This window comes from Electrona antarctica, assembly GCF_951216825.1.
Source record: "Electrona antarctica genome assembly, chromosome: 24".
In the NCBI taxonomy this organism is placed as follows: domain Eukaryota; kingdom Metazoa; phylum Chordata; class Actinopteri; order Myctophiformes; family Myctophidae; genus Electrona; species Electrona antarctica.
In genome coordinates, this window is record NC_136803.1 from 32,129,848 (window position 1) to 32,148,242 (window position 18,395).

An 18,395-nucleotide genomic window follows, 5' to 3' on the forward strand; every position below is an offset into this window, starting at 1 on the left:
GTCGGGTCGGGACGAAACATTTTTTTAAGGTAAACCACACCAATGCAACTCATTGCATTAAGGTGAAAATGTCGTGTTTGGGTACACGCCATGTTTGGGTACATTTTATGTTATCATGTTTTTTAGTTATAGTTATTCTATTCATAGTAACTCATAGGAATAGACTATGGTATAGTCTGGTGACCACCGGATAGACGGGTAACAGCCGGAATGTATGGGTTGGCGCCCCAGCCTGTGTCCTCCGTGAGGAGGAAACAAGTGTGGAGCCCTGGTGTAAGTGTGTTCTATGTGTTGAGGGTTCTCAATTATGTGTCCTTGTTTCATCTGTGCTTCTGCTAATTAAGCGTGTTGGTTACACCTGTTGTGAGTGAGAGAGGGCAGAAGTCTCATCATTACATTGAAGGAGAGTGCAGTTGGAAGAAAGAAAGCAAAGTAGACCAGAAGAAGGTAAAATACACAGGTGCAACGCACAGGTCCTGGGCCTGGTGAGAGCAGGAGTGGACCTGGTGAGACGTAGGAGGGGCCCGGACAGGAGTCAACCCACAGAGCCTAGTTCTTCCACTCGCCAGAATCTGGTTCTCCCAGTCCTGGCAGAGTAGTTCCGGAGCAACGCATTGTGTGGCCCTGGTCTTTCCCTAGTGGGTCTGATCGAGGGTAGCTACTGGGACGTAAGTCGGGACTTGATCACCCCGGCTGGGTCACCTTACTGCCATACTTCTGTCATCGGTGACCTCAAAGCCTCTAACACCATCCTTTAGCCGGCAGGCACTGACCTGTCCTATACCCGGCCGAACTGCCAACCCCCGCTGTGTTGGTGCCTTGCCATGCATTGATCTCAGCGTGGAGCGCGTCTTGTTTGCCATCGTCACCTTCCGTCTGCTGCGGCAAAGATTTTCCTTCACGCCCGATGGCACTCTGGGACGGTGATGACTGAGAGCATATGGAACGCACACAGCAGAGAGAGAGAGAGAGAGAGAGAGAGAGAGAGAGAGAGAGAGAGAGAGAGAGAGAGAGAGAGAGAGAGAGAGAGAGAGAGAGAGAGAGAGAGAGAGAGAGAGAGAGGAGGCTGGAGTGATTTCCATCCACACGAGTTGGTCTTCCTACAAAGACAGTTACACAGCAAAGATGCTTTTGATAAGAGCAGGTTAAGATGCACCACAGTCTACTGGAATTTGTATAAACCCAGAACTGGTGATTAGTATAAAAGTTGCATGTTGAGCAATTTGAGTAATAATGTGACCATACCATTAACAACCTGTATAAGGCAAAATAATCTAAATGTAATCATTCTTTAAGTAGCATGTGACGTGTCAAACTAGGGGGTTTTCATCATTCTGAATCCATTCAAAGCATTAGTTTTGCACAAAAAACACTCCTTGGGCTAAAAACGACCATAGCCATCATCACAAATGTGATGAGGTCAGCACATTTGGGTGGTATTGGTATTGGTATTGGGTACAGTATACGTCATAATCGGTGTTGGTAACGTTACTTTTAATCCTATGGCGGACACTCTTTTTATATCAGTGTGGCCTCGTCATCAGACTGATATACTGCGTCTTGTACTGATGCTGTTCAGTGATTAGATTGTCTCTGATAGAGGCGGCACTCTAATAGGATCAATAACACACAGCAAGCATGCCTCGTGAGTATGTAACTATAGGGACAAGAAGATGATTCATTTCTCTAATAGAACCCGCAACGGCTGCATTGGGAGGGTGTGTGTGTGTGTGTGTGTGTGTGTGTGTGTGTGTGTGTGTGTGTGTGTGTGTGTGTGTGTGTGTGTGTGTGTGTGTGTGTGTGTGTGTGTGTGTGTGTGTGTGTGTGTGTGTGTGTGTGTGAAAAAAAGTTAGAATAAGATATGAGGTTTCTGCCCGACAACAACAATTTTTTTTGTTTTTAGTTTGAGAAACACCGCCGTATTGGATGACTGTAACGTGCATTGGATAATGGTAGCATTTACCATTTTAAAAAGTGCCTCACCTACCCAGGGCCTCTGTCTCTCTCTCTCTCTCTCTCTCTCTCTCTCTCTCTCTCTCGTGTCTCTTAGCAACAACTGTGTGTGTGAATGCGGTGATGCACTTTGCTGTGTCTCTTCGGCAGCGTTAGTGATGGATGCAGTTTGGCTCCGAAAGCAATTAGCGCTCCTTTGTCACGGTCAAGACCTCGCTCTGCCATGGGGGGTGTGGGGAGGAGGAGAGAGAGAGAGAGAGAGAGAGACCAGGTGAATTAGTGTGCACGTCCAAGACACTGTCAGAGAACAATAAGAGGTGGCGTGCGTGCGTGCGCGCCCAGCCTCCATGCATCAGTCGTCATGTATAGGTTGGGGATAAAGGTATTTTCGTCATTAAGCCGCCAGTCCTTTCAGTATGCCCAGGCACAGCTTGACTTGTTTTTTGTTTTTATAACTTTTTTTTTTTTTTGCTTAATTTCCTGTCGGACACTAAGAATAGCGTCCCATCCCTCAGAGGGAGGCTCTCAGGTGGACTGTGGACCTGTTGATGTGCATGAGAGACTGGCATGAATTATGGTCAGCCCAAGAGCACAGGCACTGGGTAGTAGGGCTTTCACTTCTAGTGATTTTACTAGTTGACTAATTGCCTCGTTTAGTAGTCGACTAGTTTAACCCATTTTTGACGGGAACCCCATTTGGTGTTTTAAGCATCATGTTATACTTTAGCTATTGAAAAATAGCAGATCTACAAGCTCATAGCGTGGCACCGCTATGAACTGGTCTGCTATTTTTGAAAAATCGTGAAAATGTGGCGCAAATCTTTGGATATATATTATTTCAGAGCGAACGATTTTAACTCAAATATTTGCTTCTGGGGGGTCCCTGGAACAACATATTTTCAGATGGGGGTCGGCGGCCAATTACATATAATTTTTGGACTCCTTGACATGAAAATGTATAAGAACCACTTATATACCTATAACTATACCTATTATGTAAAAAAAAAAAAAAACCTTGAAAAAAATGATTGAATCCCCGAGAGTGTACAAATGGAACCAAATGGACCCTGTCTGCAACATTTTTCATGATGAAGCAGGGATAAAATTGTGTTGCAGATTAAATATTAAGATTAAATAAGAACGAAAATACATCGCTTGGATGCACCTGGGACGTATCCTCAGTGATGTATCCCAAGGTCATCGGGGTTTCGGGTCTCGCGAACATCATACCCCTCACTCAGGTGACCCTGCCGGGTGTGATCAAGTCCCGACTTACGTCCCAGTAGCCACCCTCGATCAGACCCACTAGGGCAAGACCAGGGCCACACAGTCTGTTGGATCCACTCCGGAACTACTCTGCTGGGACTGGGAGGTACAATTCTGCCATGTGGAGGGACTAGGCTCTATGGGTTGACTCCTGTCCGGGCCCCTCCTATAAGTCTCATTCATAGATATCCTCATAGATTAGTTTGACAGCACTGTCATCATGTTGGTCGGGTTCATGTGTATTTTCAGACATGTAACTACATAAGCAATACTACTACTACTACTGGCACGCTTCTCTACACACGGCTGCATATTTTCAGCCCTATAGGGGTTTATTTCAGCATATGTGTCTATTTATTATTAATACCCAGTTACTGTTTTTTCTGCCTTGCTGTGTTCTTTAATACACACTGCGTGCGTGCGTGCGTGCGTGCGTGCGTGCGTGTGGTGCTCAGCAGAACATGCTGCTTTGCATGGCAGTCCCATAGCATGCACACAGGCTGACATGAATGCAGATGTGTGTACACGAATGCACACACACACACACACACACACACACACACACACACACACACACACACACACACACACACACACACACACACACACACACACACGTGTTTGAATTCCATTAACATATGTAGCAGTTGTCGTATAGCCCTGACGACCTTGCAGTCCTATGCAAAGGTTAAATGTAACTTAGATAGCATGATATGTAGACAGATTCATCACCGGGCATCCTATAGTAATAGTTTATGAATTACCTCGTCTTTGCCTTGCTCTAAATCACTGTGGGTGGGTGGGTGGGTGGGTGCGTGCGTGTGTGGGTGTATGTGTGTGTGGATGTGTGCGTGCACGGGAGGAGAGGAGAGGTGGGGGGATGGGTGTGGCAGTGTTTGTTTCGTGACCTTTCCGTAAGAGCGCCCCCTGCCTGCGCTCCCCCGGGAGGAGGACAGACCAGGAGAGATGAACAGAAGAGAGGGAGAGAGGGGGAGAGAGGGAGAGGGGGAGGGAGAGAGAGGGAGAGGGAGAGAGGGGAGAAAGGGATCGAGAACAAAAGAAGACAGGTGGAAGAGTGGTTCTAATCTCAGTCGCACAGATTCAATATACACAATACATCCAGCGGTTTTCAACCCTTTTAACATCAAGGCCCATTATTTAGTGGGCGCATTTGAGAGCCACCATGCATAGCCACAGAGATATCCATTAGTATTCCAGCTGTAGCACACAGAGCCGTTGCAAATGAGCATTGATAATCAATACCTATACCGCACTAGTCCTGGCCACTTCTGAACTAATCACACAATACAGACAGACAGCTCCTTAGTGCTCATCATATTTGAACTGGGGACCGCACCTAAAATAATCATTTGAGCTCATGGGCCCCAAAGGAATCATATTTGAGCTGGAGGACGGACCCCCCAAAATGATCATATTTGAGCTGGGGACCACTCAAAATAATAATATTTGAGTTGGAGGATCCCCCAAAATTATCAGGGGCAAATTAAAACTGGGGCAAGGGTGGGGTCCGGGACCCCTATATAGGGCAGCGGTTCCCAAACTTTTCAGTTCGAGACCCAAAAGAGAGATTAGACGTTTGCCCAAACTAGTGAAAATAGCAGATCTATAAGCGCTCTCTCTCTCTCTCTCTCTCTCTTCTCCCCCTCCCTCCCAGGCTTAGGGAGGACAAAGAGGAAGACGAGTGCGCGGGACGTCTCACCCACGGCCAGCACGGACGCCGACTCGTACCCGTCGTCCAATGGCAGCGGAGGGGGCGGAGCCGGCGAGCGCGTCTACGACCTCAGCGTGCCGGCGCTCGTCAAGTTTGCATACGCGGCGGAGCGCGAGGACGAGCTGACCCTCGTCAAGGGGTCAAAGGTCGTCGTCATGGAGAAGTGCAGCGACGGCTGGTGGCGAGGGAGCAGCGCGGGCCAGGTGGGTCTTCAACGGTGTTGATTTCGTCGACTAAAACTAAGACGAAAAATGTTCGTCGATTAACCTTTTTCCACTGACGAAAATGAAATGTAAACTAAACGATGACTAAAACTAAGACTAAATATACTGACAATTTCGTCAAACAAATAAAAACTAGACTAAAATGTTAGGGAGGGACTAGTGGATCCAGTATAAGTCATTTTACACTTGGTAGCAATTGAAAGACGGTATCTAAATCAACTGTAGATTTAGTCGACTAAAATCTTATGATATTTAGTCGACTAACCTCACTTCACACCGGTGTGATTTTTATTTACTATAGTCCTACTAGACCTCAGGAAATTACATCTGGCCACAAGGATTATATTGACTGTGAAGGGGGAGGTGACAAACTGACACATTGAGCCTATGGCATCCCACCCTGGGCAAGACCTACGCTGAAAAGCGGAAGTTGCGAGATTTTAGCCAAGGAAATGGCGTTGATGCTTTACAAATCAGTTTACATTCTCCGCGAATGAAACAAGTGTTGTGATTGGTCGGGAAAATATCGTATCCGGGGGAAATACATCTGACTGATGTTCCGGAGGATACATCCATCTGATAGCTTCTCTGCCTTACGTTGTGACCAGGCTCTTATTTTCGCAGAAAAGTAAGCCTGGGACCGAGGCTAATGGCATCCCCCTATAGTATCCCCCTTGAATCACATTCAATAGATCCCGTGATCTTTCGTGGCCAGATGACATTTCCTGGGTCTAGTTAGCTCTGGTCCATAGCTCTAATGCGTTGCATTTAGAGCTATGTTACTCTCAACTACCGCCGCTCGCATGAATGCAGACCAGCCTCTCCTCTTTAGCGTAAATAAAAACGTTTTTGCTACTCACCAAAACAAAGGCGGGTTGTGTCATTAGAAAGCCTACTTTCCTTAGTGGAAACACTCTGAGCCCCCAGGCTTTTCACTCTGCCTTAGGTTGTGACCAGGCTTTTCTCTCTGCCTTAGGTTGTAAACCAGGCTTTTCTCTCTGCCTTAGGTTGTAAACCAGGCTTTTCTCTCTGCCTTAGGTTGTAAACCAGGCTTTTCACTCTGCCTTAGGTTGTGACCAGGCTTTTCTCTCTGCCTTAGGTTGTGACCAGGCTTTTCTCTCTGCCTTAGGTTGTGACCAGGCTTTTCTCTCTGCCTTAGGTTGTGACCAGGCTTTTCTCTCTGCCTTAGGTTGTGACCAGGCTTTTCTCTCTGCCTTAGGTTGTGACCAGGCTTTTCTCTCTGCCTTAGGTTGTGACCAGGCTTTTCACTCTGCCTTAGGTTGTGACCAGGCTTTTCTCTCTGCCTTAGGTTGTGACCAGGCTTTTCTCTCTGCCTTAGGTTGTGACCAGGCTTTTCTCTCTGCCTTAGGTTGTGACCAGGCTTTTCTCTCTGCCTTAGGTTGTGACCATGAGGCTTTTCTCTCTGCCTTAGGTTGTGACCAGGCTTTTCTCTCTGCCTTAGGTTGTGACCAGGCTTTTTTATCTGCCTTAGCTTGTGACCAGGCTTTTCTCTCTGCCTTAGGTTGTGACCAAGCTTTTCTCTCTGCCTTAGGTTGTGACCATGAGGCTTTTCTCTCTGCCTTAGGTTGTGACCAGGCTTTTCACTCTGCCTTAGGTTGTGACCAGGCTTTTCTCTCTGCCTTAGGTTGTGACCAGGCTTTTCTCTCTGCCTTAGGTTGTGACCAGGCTTTTCTCTCTGCCTTAGGTTGTGACCAGGCTTTTCTCTCTGCCTTAGGTTGTGACCAGGCTTTTCTCTCTGTCTTAGGTTGTGACCAGGCTTTTCTCTCTGCCTTAGGTTGTGACCAGGCTTTTCTCTCTGCCTTAGGTTGTGACCATGATGCTTTTCACTCTGCCTTAGGTTGTGACCAGGCTTTTCTCTCTGCCTTAGGTTGTAAACCAGGCTTTTCTCTCTGCCTTAGGTTGTGACCAGGCTTTTCTCTCTGCCTTAGGTTGTGACCAGGCTTTTCTCTTCGCAGACGAGTAAGGCTGGGACCGAGGCTACGGCCTATTCCGATGGCCTGGAATAAACTCCCAATTCACCTTAGACTTGCGCCCTCATTTGACATTTTTAAAACACAGCTTAAGACCTACTTTTTTGCTCTTGCATTTGGCTGAGCTTTTTTTTCTACCTTTTATCTCTCTGTTATTCCCACTGCTCTGCCTATTTTTAATGCCTCTGTAATTCTTTGCCTTTGTTTTTTTGCTTTCCACTGACCTTGCTCTGTTTTCATGTGATGTTTTTAGTACTCTATGTATTTTGACTGTGCCTTGACTTTTATGTTGTTTGATATGCTTAGTTTTTTTTAGTATTCTTTTTCTATAAAGCACTTTGCGCTGCACTCGTGTCATGAAAGGTGCCCTATAAGTAAAGTTTATTATTATTATTATTATTAGTAGTAGTAGTATTATTAGGACTATAGTAAATAATAATAAAGAATTGCAGTAAAAGTGTGAAAAAAGACACACATTTAGCCACTTGTTCGAATGCTCTTTTCAAAAAAGGCTACAATCGCAAAAAAGAAAGAAAGCAGCAAATGAAAAAGAAATGAACCCTCATATTTTACTTTCTCTAAAAAACAACCTAAAACATGAACCTTTGTTGAAAAAAAACCCCAAAATTGTCCTTTAAGTAAAAGTTACTTATTTTATTTTTTGTACCTTATTCTTATTGTATTTTAAAAATGTATTATTATTAGTATTTGTAAATGCAGAGCGACTTCACTGTTTTAGCTGATAACTAGAGTTTGTCTGTTTAAAGTTCAATTATCTGTTTTTATTGTGTGCATTTTTGTGTGGACCCCAGGAAGACTTTGTGGCAGTGTTGTTTTTGGCAGCAAATTTTGATTTTAGTTTTAGTCATAGTCTCTTGAATAGTTTTAATTTAGTTTTAATCACATTTTAGTCACCTGGAATGTTTTAGTGTTAGTCTAGTTTTAGTCGACTAAATATCATAAGATTTTAGTCAACTAAATCTACAGGTAATTTAGTCGAACAAAATGTATTTCGGTGGGCCTTGATGCCGTCGTAATGACTGTTTTTTTCACTTGCTGAAAATAGCCGATCTGTTGTGGGCTTGTAGATCAGCTATTTTCAGCATGCAACTAATTGTAAAATAATTTATACTGGATCTCTTGTCCACTAGTCCCTTCCTAACATTTTAGTCTAGTAATTCGAGTTTCTATTTGTTGACGAAATTGTCAGTATAATTAGTCTCATAGTTTTAGTCATCGTAGCTTTGTATTCATTTAGTTTCCATTTAGTTTTCCTCAGTGAAAAAAGGTAGTCAACGAACATTTTTCATCTTGGTTTTAGTCTAATTTAAGCTAATGGGGATCCGAATAAAGTATAAAGTGCTTAATTCTTCCGCTGTCGCAGGTGGGCTGGTTCCCGTCCAATTACGTTCTGGAGGAGAGCGACGGGGAGGCGGCGTCTGTCGAGCCGTCGTCGACCCGCGGAGGAGGCGGGGCAGGAGGCGGCGGTGGTGACCCCGCCTACCAGAGAGTGGGCGGGACAGCATCGCCGGAGCCCAACGGCCAATCGTGCGGCGGCGGAGGCGTGGCGTGGGACCCGGTGCTCCACACGGTGAAGACCTTGTACCCCTTCAGCTCCGTGACGGACGAGGAGCTCAACTTCGAGAAGGGCGAGGTCATGGAGGTGCTGCTTTCTGTTGATCAGTGTTTGATTCTGTTGACGCACAATTTTGATCTAGTTTTAGTCATATAGTCCTTTGATTTGAATGAAATTCCATTTAGTTTCTTTTTTTTTATACTGTTTTTATTATGTGTTTTTGTATTGTGAAAATTCCTTCAGAAAGGAATCGACAAATATGCAGTATAAAGCTGAAAAAAATAATAGTGACAGATAAATTATATGTAAAAAATATATCACGCTTTTAGTCGATTAAATCTACAGTAGATTTTGTCGACAAAAATAACGATGATGGCGTCGTAATGGCTGATTGTACACTTGGTTGCATGCTGAAAATTGCTATCTCTCTCTCTCTCTCTCTCTGTGGGCCTCTCTCTGTCATCGTGTGGAGGTGGTGGAGAAGCCGGAGAACGACCCCGAGTGGTGGCGCTGCCGGAGCGCCCGTGGCGAGCTGGGACTCGTGCCAAAGAATTACGTGGTGGTCCTGGGCGACAGCCCTGCCCCTGCCCCCACCGGCTCCGCCCCCTCCCCCCCGCTCTACGCGGTGGCGGGCCCGGCACGCGTCGGCAAGTTCGCCGGCAAGGCGTGGTACTACGGCGGCGTGACGCGGCAGCAGGCCGAGGGCGTCCTCAACGAACGCGGCGCCGATGGAGACTTCCTGGTCCGCGACAGCGAGTCGTCGGTGAGTCGCGGACGGGGGTCACAGGGTCGGTCATTTTAGTCCAGTGGTTCCCAAAGTCCCAAACGGACCCTAATGGGTCCGTTTGGTTCCATTTGTACTAAAAATTAACATTGATTTTACACTGGTTTTCAACCAGTGGTCCTGGTTCCAGTTGGTTCCCAGCTAAATGATGGAGAGTTGGTAACCAAATGGAAACTTATAGACCTTTAACTGATACCCTGTGACACGCCTGGGAGTGGATTTAAAGTATTGAGGGAAAAAAATACTTTAATAATACTCTGGAGTAAAAGTATCTGAAAATTGTACTTTCCACTGCTGGAGATTGTGGTTGTAATGGAACACATGTTTCACATGTGAACGTCTGGGAAAGCATTCTCTCTTTTTCCACATAGTTCTCAGCAAAAAAAAACCCATCCTGGAAAAAAAAGTTGTCAATAGCTGTTGAAGCAATTAGAAATTTGACAGTGGAACCCTGGCTCCCTCTGCTGGTGTTCTGGCTGAAGTTCATACTGTTACAATTTACAATTTACAATTTAGGCATTTAGCAGACGCTCTTAATCCAGAGCGACTGTTCATAATGTCATTTCTCCTTCTCTTCAGTGTTGCTTTTGTCGACTGAAACTTTCGCGAAAAATGTTCGTCGACTACCTTTTTTCTCTGACCAAAACGAAATAAAAGTAAAAAAACTAAGCTATGATGACTGAAAGTACTACTATTGACAATTTCGTCAACAAATTAAAAACTATGCTAAAATGTTAGGGAGGGACTAGTGGAGAAGAAGTCATTTTATGTTTGGTTGCGCTCCGGTGTTGCGCTCTGCAGCGTGACGTGTTGTGAGCTTGTAGATCAGCTATTTTCAGCAGGCAACCAAGTGTAAACAAGTGTAAAATCAGGCATTACGACACCATCAAGGCTAAAACTAGATGGAATTTTATTCAAAAGACTATGGATAGTCTTTATGGCTAGGGTTCCAGTTTCGGTTCTTTCCGGAACCTTTACTTTAGACCTGAGGACGATTCGACAAATGTCTTCTAAATCGTGACCGTTTTCTGAAAAATGTTTCTGTGAGTCGTTCTCAAACATTTTTATGTCAAGGACCCCTAAAAATATATGTAATTGGCCTGCCGACCCCCATCTGAAAATGTGTTGTTCCAGGGACCTCCCAGAAGCAAAGATTTTTGAATATATATTCTTTCACGCTGTGAAAGAATATATATTCAAAGATTTGCGCCACATTTTAATGATTTAAAAAGAAATAGCAGATCTACAAGCTCATAGCGCAGCTCTCGGTGCAGCGCTGAGAATGGGTTAACGAGTCCGGTTACTAACGGTTCTCTTAACGGTTCCTATATATTTATTATAAGTATTATAAATATTTCCGTACATTGTACAGTAGAATGAGTGAAAATATGAATGATAGTTTATCACTTAATTTTATAATAAATAAAGTGATTCCCTGGCATGATTACTATAGGCTACAGCAAATGTAATTATACAACACTATCATTAGAAATTGTACAACTATCTAAACAATATAATGCACAACGTATCTGCGTGCGTACGTGTGTGTACGGTTGTATGCACGTAACTCGAGAACCGTTTGACCCACCGACTTCACATTCGACACACGCGTTCCACACCCCCACAGGGAGTGCAGTGCCTGGTATCGAGTTGGTCGGACCCACGGTTCTCCAGAACCACCACAAAAGGCTCTGGTCAGGCTTGCCAGTGGGCCTAATGAGGCCAACTCCTTTCACCTGGGCCAGGCTCTGCCAGTGGGCCTAATAAGGCCAACTCCTTTCACCTGTGCAATTTCCAGCCTCTGCCTCAGCCAATTGAGGCTCAAACAATCAGGCTCTGCCAGTGGGCCGAATTGATTGCCAAGTACACTTTTCAGTTTGCAGTCTTCACACACACAGGCACATATAATACACAGATCTCCATGTGGGACACCGGCTGACAGTTAAAACGGGTGCTATGACAACGTATATCATTAGGTTCCCAAGTTGCATCGTTCCCAAGTAGGCCGGTGGCCGACTGCGACGGGCACGTACAGGTCTAGTTATTTCAACTTGGGCGACTCCATATTGGTCAGATATTTTGTCGGGCTTTGGGTTGGGTCGGACTATAAGCATTAATTAGCATATGAATTAATTGCGATCGAAGGTCACAGATAACTATGAAACCTTGTGTTTCTTTTCACGTCGTGTCACATCACGTCGCGTCGCAGCGCGATGCGTTGTGAGCTTGTAGATCTGCTATTTTCAGCATGCAACCTAGCATAAAACTGGATCTCTTGTCCACTAGTCCCTCCCTAACATTTTAGTCTAGTTAGTTTTTATTTGTTGACGAAATTGTCAATATATTTAAGTCATAGTTTTAGTCATCATAGATTCCTTTTTATTTTTGTTTCATTACTTTTAGTCAGTGAAAGAGGGTATCGACGAAAATTTTTCGTCTTTATAGTCGGTTTATAGTCGACAAAAACAACACTGGTTCTGAAACACACATGAGTTACCAACCCTACTCACTCTCTCTCCCTCCCCCTCTACCTCTCTCCCTCTCTCTGCCATACCTCTCTCGCCCTCTCTCTCTCCGCTCCAGCCCAACGACTTCTCCGTGTCGCTGAAGGCGGCGGGCAAGAACAAACACTTCAGGGTGCAGCAGCTGTTGGGGGAGGGGGAGGGTCTGGGGGTGGAGGAGTCGGGCGGAGGCGGAGTCTACTGCATCGGCCAGCGGCGCTTCTCCACCCTGGACGAGCTGGTGGAGCACTACCGCAAGGCGCCCATCTTCACCGGCGAGCACGGCGACAAACTGTACCTGCTGCGACCGCTGCACTGATGAGGATCACGATGAGCAAAACACTGTATACAAACAATAATTATTACACATAGAATTTACATAATTATATATAAATTATGTATACCGGCCGGGATCAACGGTAGAGCCTAAAATACAAGTATGCTCTGAGCTAATATAGGTTGGTTCCGGTTGCTTTTAGTTTATTTATTTTATTTTTTGCAGGACTGACGTCTTATCGGTAAGGCCGGTTCTCAGTGGAGCTCCGACGTGTGCCTCATTCACACCTAAAAGACACCAGTCTTGTCCGTGTCTTGTGTCTCGTCCGTGTTTAATGGCCGCCCCAATGCATTTCCAATGGAAGTCACATGGTTTGACCAAACATTTTTGTTTGATGGGGGGAGGGGGGCAGAACACAGCCATCAAACAAAAATGTTTGGTCAAACCATGTGACTTCCATTGGAAATGCATTGGGGCGGCCATTAGAAACGGACAAGACATGGACAAGACAGGTGTCTTTTAGGTGTGAATGAGGCCTAAGCCTGAAAGAGAGGGGCGGAGCCGTCTCCCCGGGGACTTCCTGTTGGTTCACCAACCTATGTCCCCACAAACCCCCACCCCCCCTAGCTATAGGTCCCAGCCTTACTCATCTGCAAAGATAAAAGCCTGGTCACAACCTAAGGCAGAGAAGCTATCGGTGGAAGTGTCGGTCCGGAACATCCGACAAATGTATTTCCCCCGGATACGATATTATTATTCCGACCAATCACAAGTAACACTTCATTCACGGAGAATGTAAACTGATTTGTAAAGCATCAACGTAATTTCCTTGAGCGGTAATTTCCGCCAAAATCCTGCAAACTTCCGCCCCAAAACAAATGATAGCCTCTACAGCTTAGGAGGTCTTGCTCCACATGGCGGGGAACGCTGACGTTCACTCCGCTCGTTTGCCACTTCTCGTGCATGTCTCGCCCCCTCCTTCGAAGACAAAACACCTGCGGCCTCCGGGGTTATCCGAAGTGTAGACTGGAACTCACCTATGCTTTTTATGGCATAGGCAGCTTCCGGCAGAATCCGCCGGGAGAAACTAGGCGCAGCTGCGCGACATGAGACTAATTAATTAGAGCGACAGAGAGAGAGAGAGAGGAGTGTGTGAGTGTACGTGTGTCCGTCAAGTTAACAAAGGTGCAGACGATCAGAAATCAGCAGAGTGAACGACGTTTGCGCTACTGTATGCCAAATTGAAGTGGACTCTGCCCCAGACTTTTCTTTTCTCCCTGGAAAAAAAACATCTGGGTTTCTGAGGCTATCCGAAGTGTGACGCACGCTGCTGCCGCTAGAGGCCGCTATACCCCCATGGGTCACATACCTCACAGAATCGCCGGGGAGATTTATTATCTTACATGACGCAATCTATAAGATTCGTCTGTGGAAAATCCAATACAAAATAGAATTTGGTTCCGTCTGTACGCCCTGTACGGGTTATTTTATTTTTTTATTATTTTTTGTATGAAGATGAGGTTGAAAATGGGTGATGTGGTCTCTTATCTCTTAAAACCGGGAAAGCGATTTTAACCCCGTTATCCATTATTTTATACTTTGGCAATTCAAATATAGCTGATCTACAAACTCATAGAGTGTCACATGGTGCCACGCTATGAGCTTGTAGATCTGCTAATTTTTTTTAAATCGTAACCACTTGGGTTAAAGAGGTATGAAAAACAAGTGGAAGGCTCAGAACTCTTTTAAAAAATATTCTGAATATTTTTTATTTTTTTTGTCGGCCTCTCCTGCACCATATTCCTTGCTCTTTCGCGCATGTGCGTTGTCGTTCACTTCCCTGTTTACCGTTCACAAAGAAAGGCTCAGCACGCGTGTTTTGACCAGATGGATATACTAAGCTCTTCATTTCTGACTTCAACATGCCTCTCGTTAAAAATATGAAGCGAGCGATCATCAGCGACTTTTATCGTAATCTTTAAAGGTAAGCAAGCAAAAATATGTCTCCCGGTTTTTTTCCGGAACGGAAGTGGGGGAGCCATATCTTCCCGGCATCCCGAGCTTCTATTTTGAAAGAAATCCCGTCCGCAAAGGTCACTTACAGGACTTGAAAAAATACCTCGTATCGCTGCCCTAAATAAAAGTTTTAGCATTTAAAAGTGAGTTGCGAGCCTCTCTATTCTTTTTTTTTCATGATTCTGTTTTTTTTGCAATGTGGCTCAGCACCCAAAAAAACGGAGGATGTGCATCATCATCATTTTCTTTGAACTTGAACTTGAGGTGTGACGTACATATCTCTCCACCTGGCAAGACAACGAAGAACGTCTGCGCTTGAGTCGCGATGGATGGATGGATGGATGGATGGATGGGGGTGAATAGATGCAGTTCTCAAGGATTGATAACAGAACGTTGGACGGAGCGCATATCGGTGCGTGTACCACCGGCCGCCTCTGAATAGGAGTGACAGTTGCCCAGATGTCAATATGACTGTGAACACTGTTAGTGAACATATGAACAAAGAATAATGTCAAAGAATGATGCCATGTTTGTCCTCTACTAATATATAGACACTAACTGAATGAATAATGGGGCTCGATGATGCGCAGCGGCCATACTGGAAAGAAGTTTGGCCTCTTCCTTAATTACGTCCTTCACAGGTGTTACCAATTACACTAATTCAGGCACTGTTCCATTTCAGTGTAGCAGACAAGTGCAAATCTGGGCACGGGGTTGACAATGAGGCCTGCTGCTTCCCGCGGACCCGCCCAAACGCCTTGACTTCCAGTGACAGTTATTTTGTCAACACTCTCTCTCTCTCTCACACACACACACACACACACACACACACACACACACGTACATCAACATATTATGATGCCGATTTAACGAATGTAATTTCTTTTCCAAATTGCCATTTTTATAAGGCTAAAGCTGAAAAGCGTAAAGCTGCAAGCTTGCAGATCGGCTATTTTCCAGTTTGTGTCATCGCCGCACAATAGTGAAAACTCTAACCCCAACAGCTAAACCTATCCTGTCTGTAAAGACACACACACACACACACACACACACACATTACACATTTTGCTTCCAGCGTTGGTTTCTCGTCCAACACGAGCCATGGAGCATGAAGTGCCAGCCTTTGATGTTTTGTTCCTCTTTTTTTTGTCTTTTTATCGAACCACTGCTCTCTCTTGTCTCGCGGCCTCTTGTTCTTTCTTTTTATTTTATTTATTTATTTAATAATTTTTATCCCACGATTTTGCAACCCATTGTCAATTATCTAATGTAATCCTGGGCGCTACACTTCCTCTGCCAACCTGGGGGGGCGCAGCGGACTGACCTCATGCTTCCGTCTATGCATGAGGAGTCCAAGCTACTTCTTTTCACCTGACAGGGGAGAGTTTCCCCGGCCGGACGTAGCACGTGGAAGGAACACGTCATTCCGACCAGTTCCTTCCCCCTCCATCAGGCGCCCCGGCTGGCCAGGGCGAGGTAGTTTAGAGACCAGGATTACTGCATGTTTTTTGTGAGGGTACCTACCCTAGGGGACACGGGGAGAACATGCAATGCATGTCCTCTGATGAATACAAATGAATTTGGGGGGCCCTAATTGGCACGGAAGAGTTTGAGAACCACTGATTTAAGGTGTGCTAATTTGTGAAATGATTGGTTTGAATATAATCCTAGAGTGTGCGTGTGCGTGTGTGTGTGTACGCGCAGCTTGTGCGTGCGTGCGTGCATTTTCTGCATCTATTCCTAAGAGTCCTTCATCTATACGACCCCGTGAAAATGTCTCGCTGCATGACCCACACTCGTGTCCCCGGCCCACCGTTTCAATTCAGACTGTACAAAATGCCTTCTAAAATCTAAATCAGTAGTTCTCACACTTTCAAGATTTCAAAAATGGCATCTATGTACAAGCGAGCTTGTGTAGCCTACATCTGCTGTTTTTGAACAGGTCAATGCTAAAATATAAATAAAATAAATATATAAAATATATAAAATATAACGCTAAGGTCACGGATGCTTGACCGGTTCATACCGGAAACTACTAGGTGCAAATGTAACCTTTCAGTTCCTTAGCGTTTTTCTTTTGTTTGTTTTTATCTTTTTTTTTCTTAAGATGTCTTAATGTTACTGAGCACTGTTATTTAAATATGATTTCCTCTGTAATAATGTCTATTTAATGCGAAAGGAAGAAACAAAGAATAATTAACATGTCACGGCGCCACTGTACTGTACTGTACTGTACTGTACTGTACTGTACTGTACTGTACTGTACTGTACTGTACTGTACTTGGAGAGTGCGGTTAGGCTTGTGCTGTGAAAGTTGGAATACTTTTGTCAAATTAAAGGTTTTCCTACAGGAATCTGTGACATGTTTTCTTTCTTCCCCGCATTGTCACTCATCACTCATCAGATCTGTCCAGTGGTGGAAAGTAACTAACCAAATGGACCCTTATGGGTCTGTAACTCTGAGAGTGTACACAAGGAACCAAACCAAATGGACCCTAATCCATTTGGTTCCATTTGTACACTCTCAGAGTTAAATTAACATTGATTTTACAATATAAATGTGGGGGTCCCAGAGATAGAAATGCCATTAAATGGGGGTCCGGCATAGACTAATAGCATGTCAAACTGGGGGGTATTGAAATGAAACGGCTTGAGAATAGAGCAGTAAAAATCTTCTCTTATGGGGGTCCTTGGCATATCTCTTCAAATGGGGGTCCGTGGGCTAATTAGTGACAATTTGGGGGTCCTTGGCATGAAAAAGTTTGGGAAGCACTGCTCTGTACAGTGGTGGGATTCAGGGGCGGCAGGTTCCTCTAACGGCAGTGGGTGCCCCCCGCCCCGCCTCCCTGCCCCCCCCCCCCCCCCCCCCCCGCCGCAGCGGGGGAAAAAAACATTTTTTTGGTACTTTATAATTTACAGTTTGCTAATAAATACAGTGGTGCGCGCTTTCAGTTCACAACAATTAACGAACACATTACATTGTTTCAGCATCTTGTTTCAACATTTCAGCATGATCAACAGTAAATAATTAAATTGTTTCAGCCATAAGCGGCGGGTGGATTTTACCTTTAGCTAGGTGGGACGACGACGACGCAGATTTATTTATTTATTTCCCCCAGATGGTCTAACAATGTCGTGATTTGACCAATTTATTACCAATAATATGAGATGGCTCTGTTTGTCAAGTCTCAAGTCATGGCTCTTTACAGACGGGCCGACGGTACACAGACAGCAGCCTCTCCGCTGACTGTGTTAGTGTTGTGTTGCTGCAGGAGACGGAGTGTGAATGAACCGTGCGGTCACTGGAACAAAGCCACCGTATTAGCATTTGAATACCTGTTCTGTGAACACCGTAAAGGTGTGTGCCTACGTGACAAAATGACCAGGGGGAGAGGATCTTCAGCCTTAATCTCAGTGGGTGCTATTTGGCTTATTATTTTTTCAGTGGGCGCCCAAGCCCTCAGGCACTCCCAAAGTTGACGCCGCTGGTGGGATTCACCACTCATTGTAAATGAACAGGCCGATACCCAGCGAAGCTGTCGTGCAAGGAATAAAGATGGAACAGAGCGTTGATGCGTGTGGTTCCATGAGTGTCCAGCAGATGGCAGCATTACTTCACAATATGGATGGGGGACATTGTGACGCTGATGCAACAGTTTGGTAAGTTCAACACACTGACATGTTTGGTAAGACAAGGAAGGGTTCCCAACTTGTCAGGCCATGCAGAGCCGGCTGCAGGATGAAATGACAGGCTTTAGAAGACAGTTGTAGAATCGTCATCAGGTCCAAATGGGTTAAATATACTGCACTGCAAAAGTCTTTATCAAACAGACAGTGCCAGTTCTATAGGACTCAGGTGACCCAATGCAATTGATTGATTGATTGAAGTATTTATTAACAGTTTGCAGAATTACAGTACATTTCAAGGACAACTCAATACAAAAACTGTTAACTGTGAGTGGACGACATCCATAAAGCTTTACAATAGGGTCCACCGTTTTCAATTCATCATAACATTTAGAGACGTACAAATATACACTTCTATATAGCCAAAAACAGGAAATCATCATAAAGG

The 18,395-nt window shown here is 45.0% G+C and overlaps 1 protein-coding gene across 1 annotated transcript; it reads left to right on the forward strand.

Annotated features, from left to right (window-relative positions):
* Positions 1-1,638: 1,638 nt before the first annotated feature.
* LOC306917627 (cytoplasmic protein NCK2-like) lies at positions 1,639-12,346 on the forward strand (the record flags this gene model as incomplete). Its single annotated transcript, XM_079495924.1, has 5 exons — positions 1,639-1,645; positions 4,895-5,154; positions 8,551-8,829; positions 9,215-9,505; positions 12,110-12,346. 5 exons carry the CDS (start codon positions 1,639-1,641, stop codon positions 12,344-12,346), a joined length of 1,074 nt encoding a protein of 357 aa, XP_079352050.1.
* Between the last annotated feature and the right edge of the window lie 6,049 nt (positions 12,347-18,395).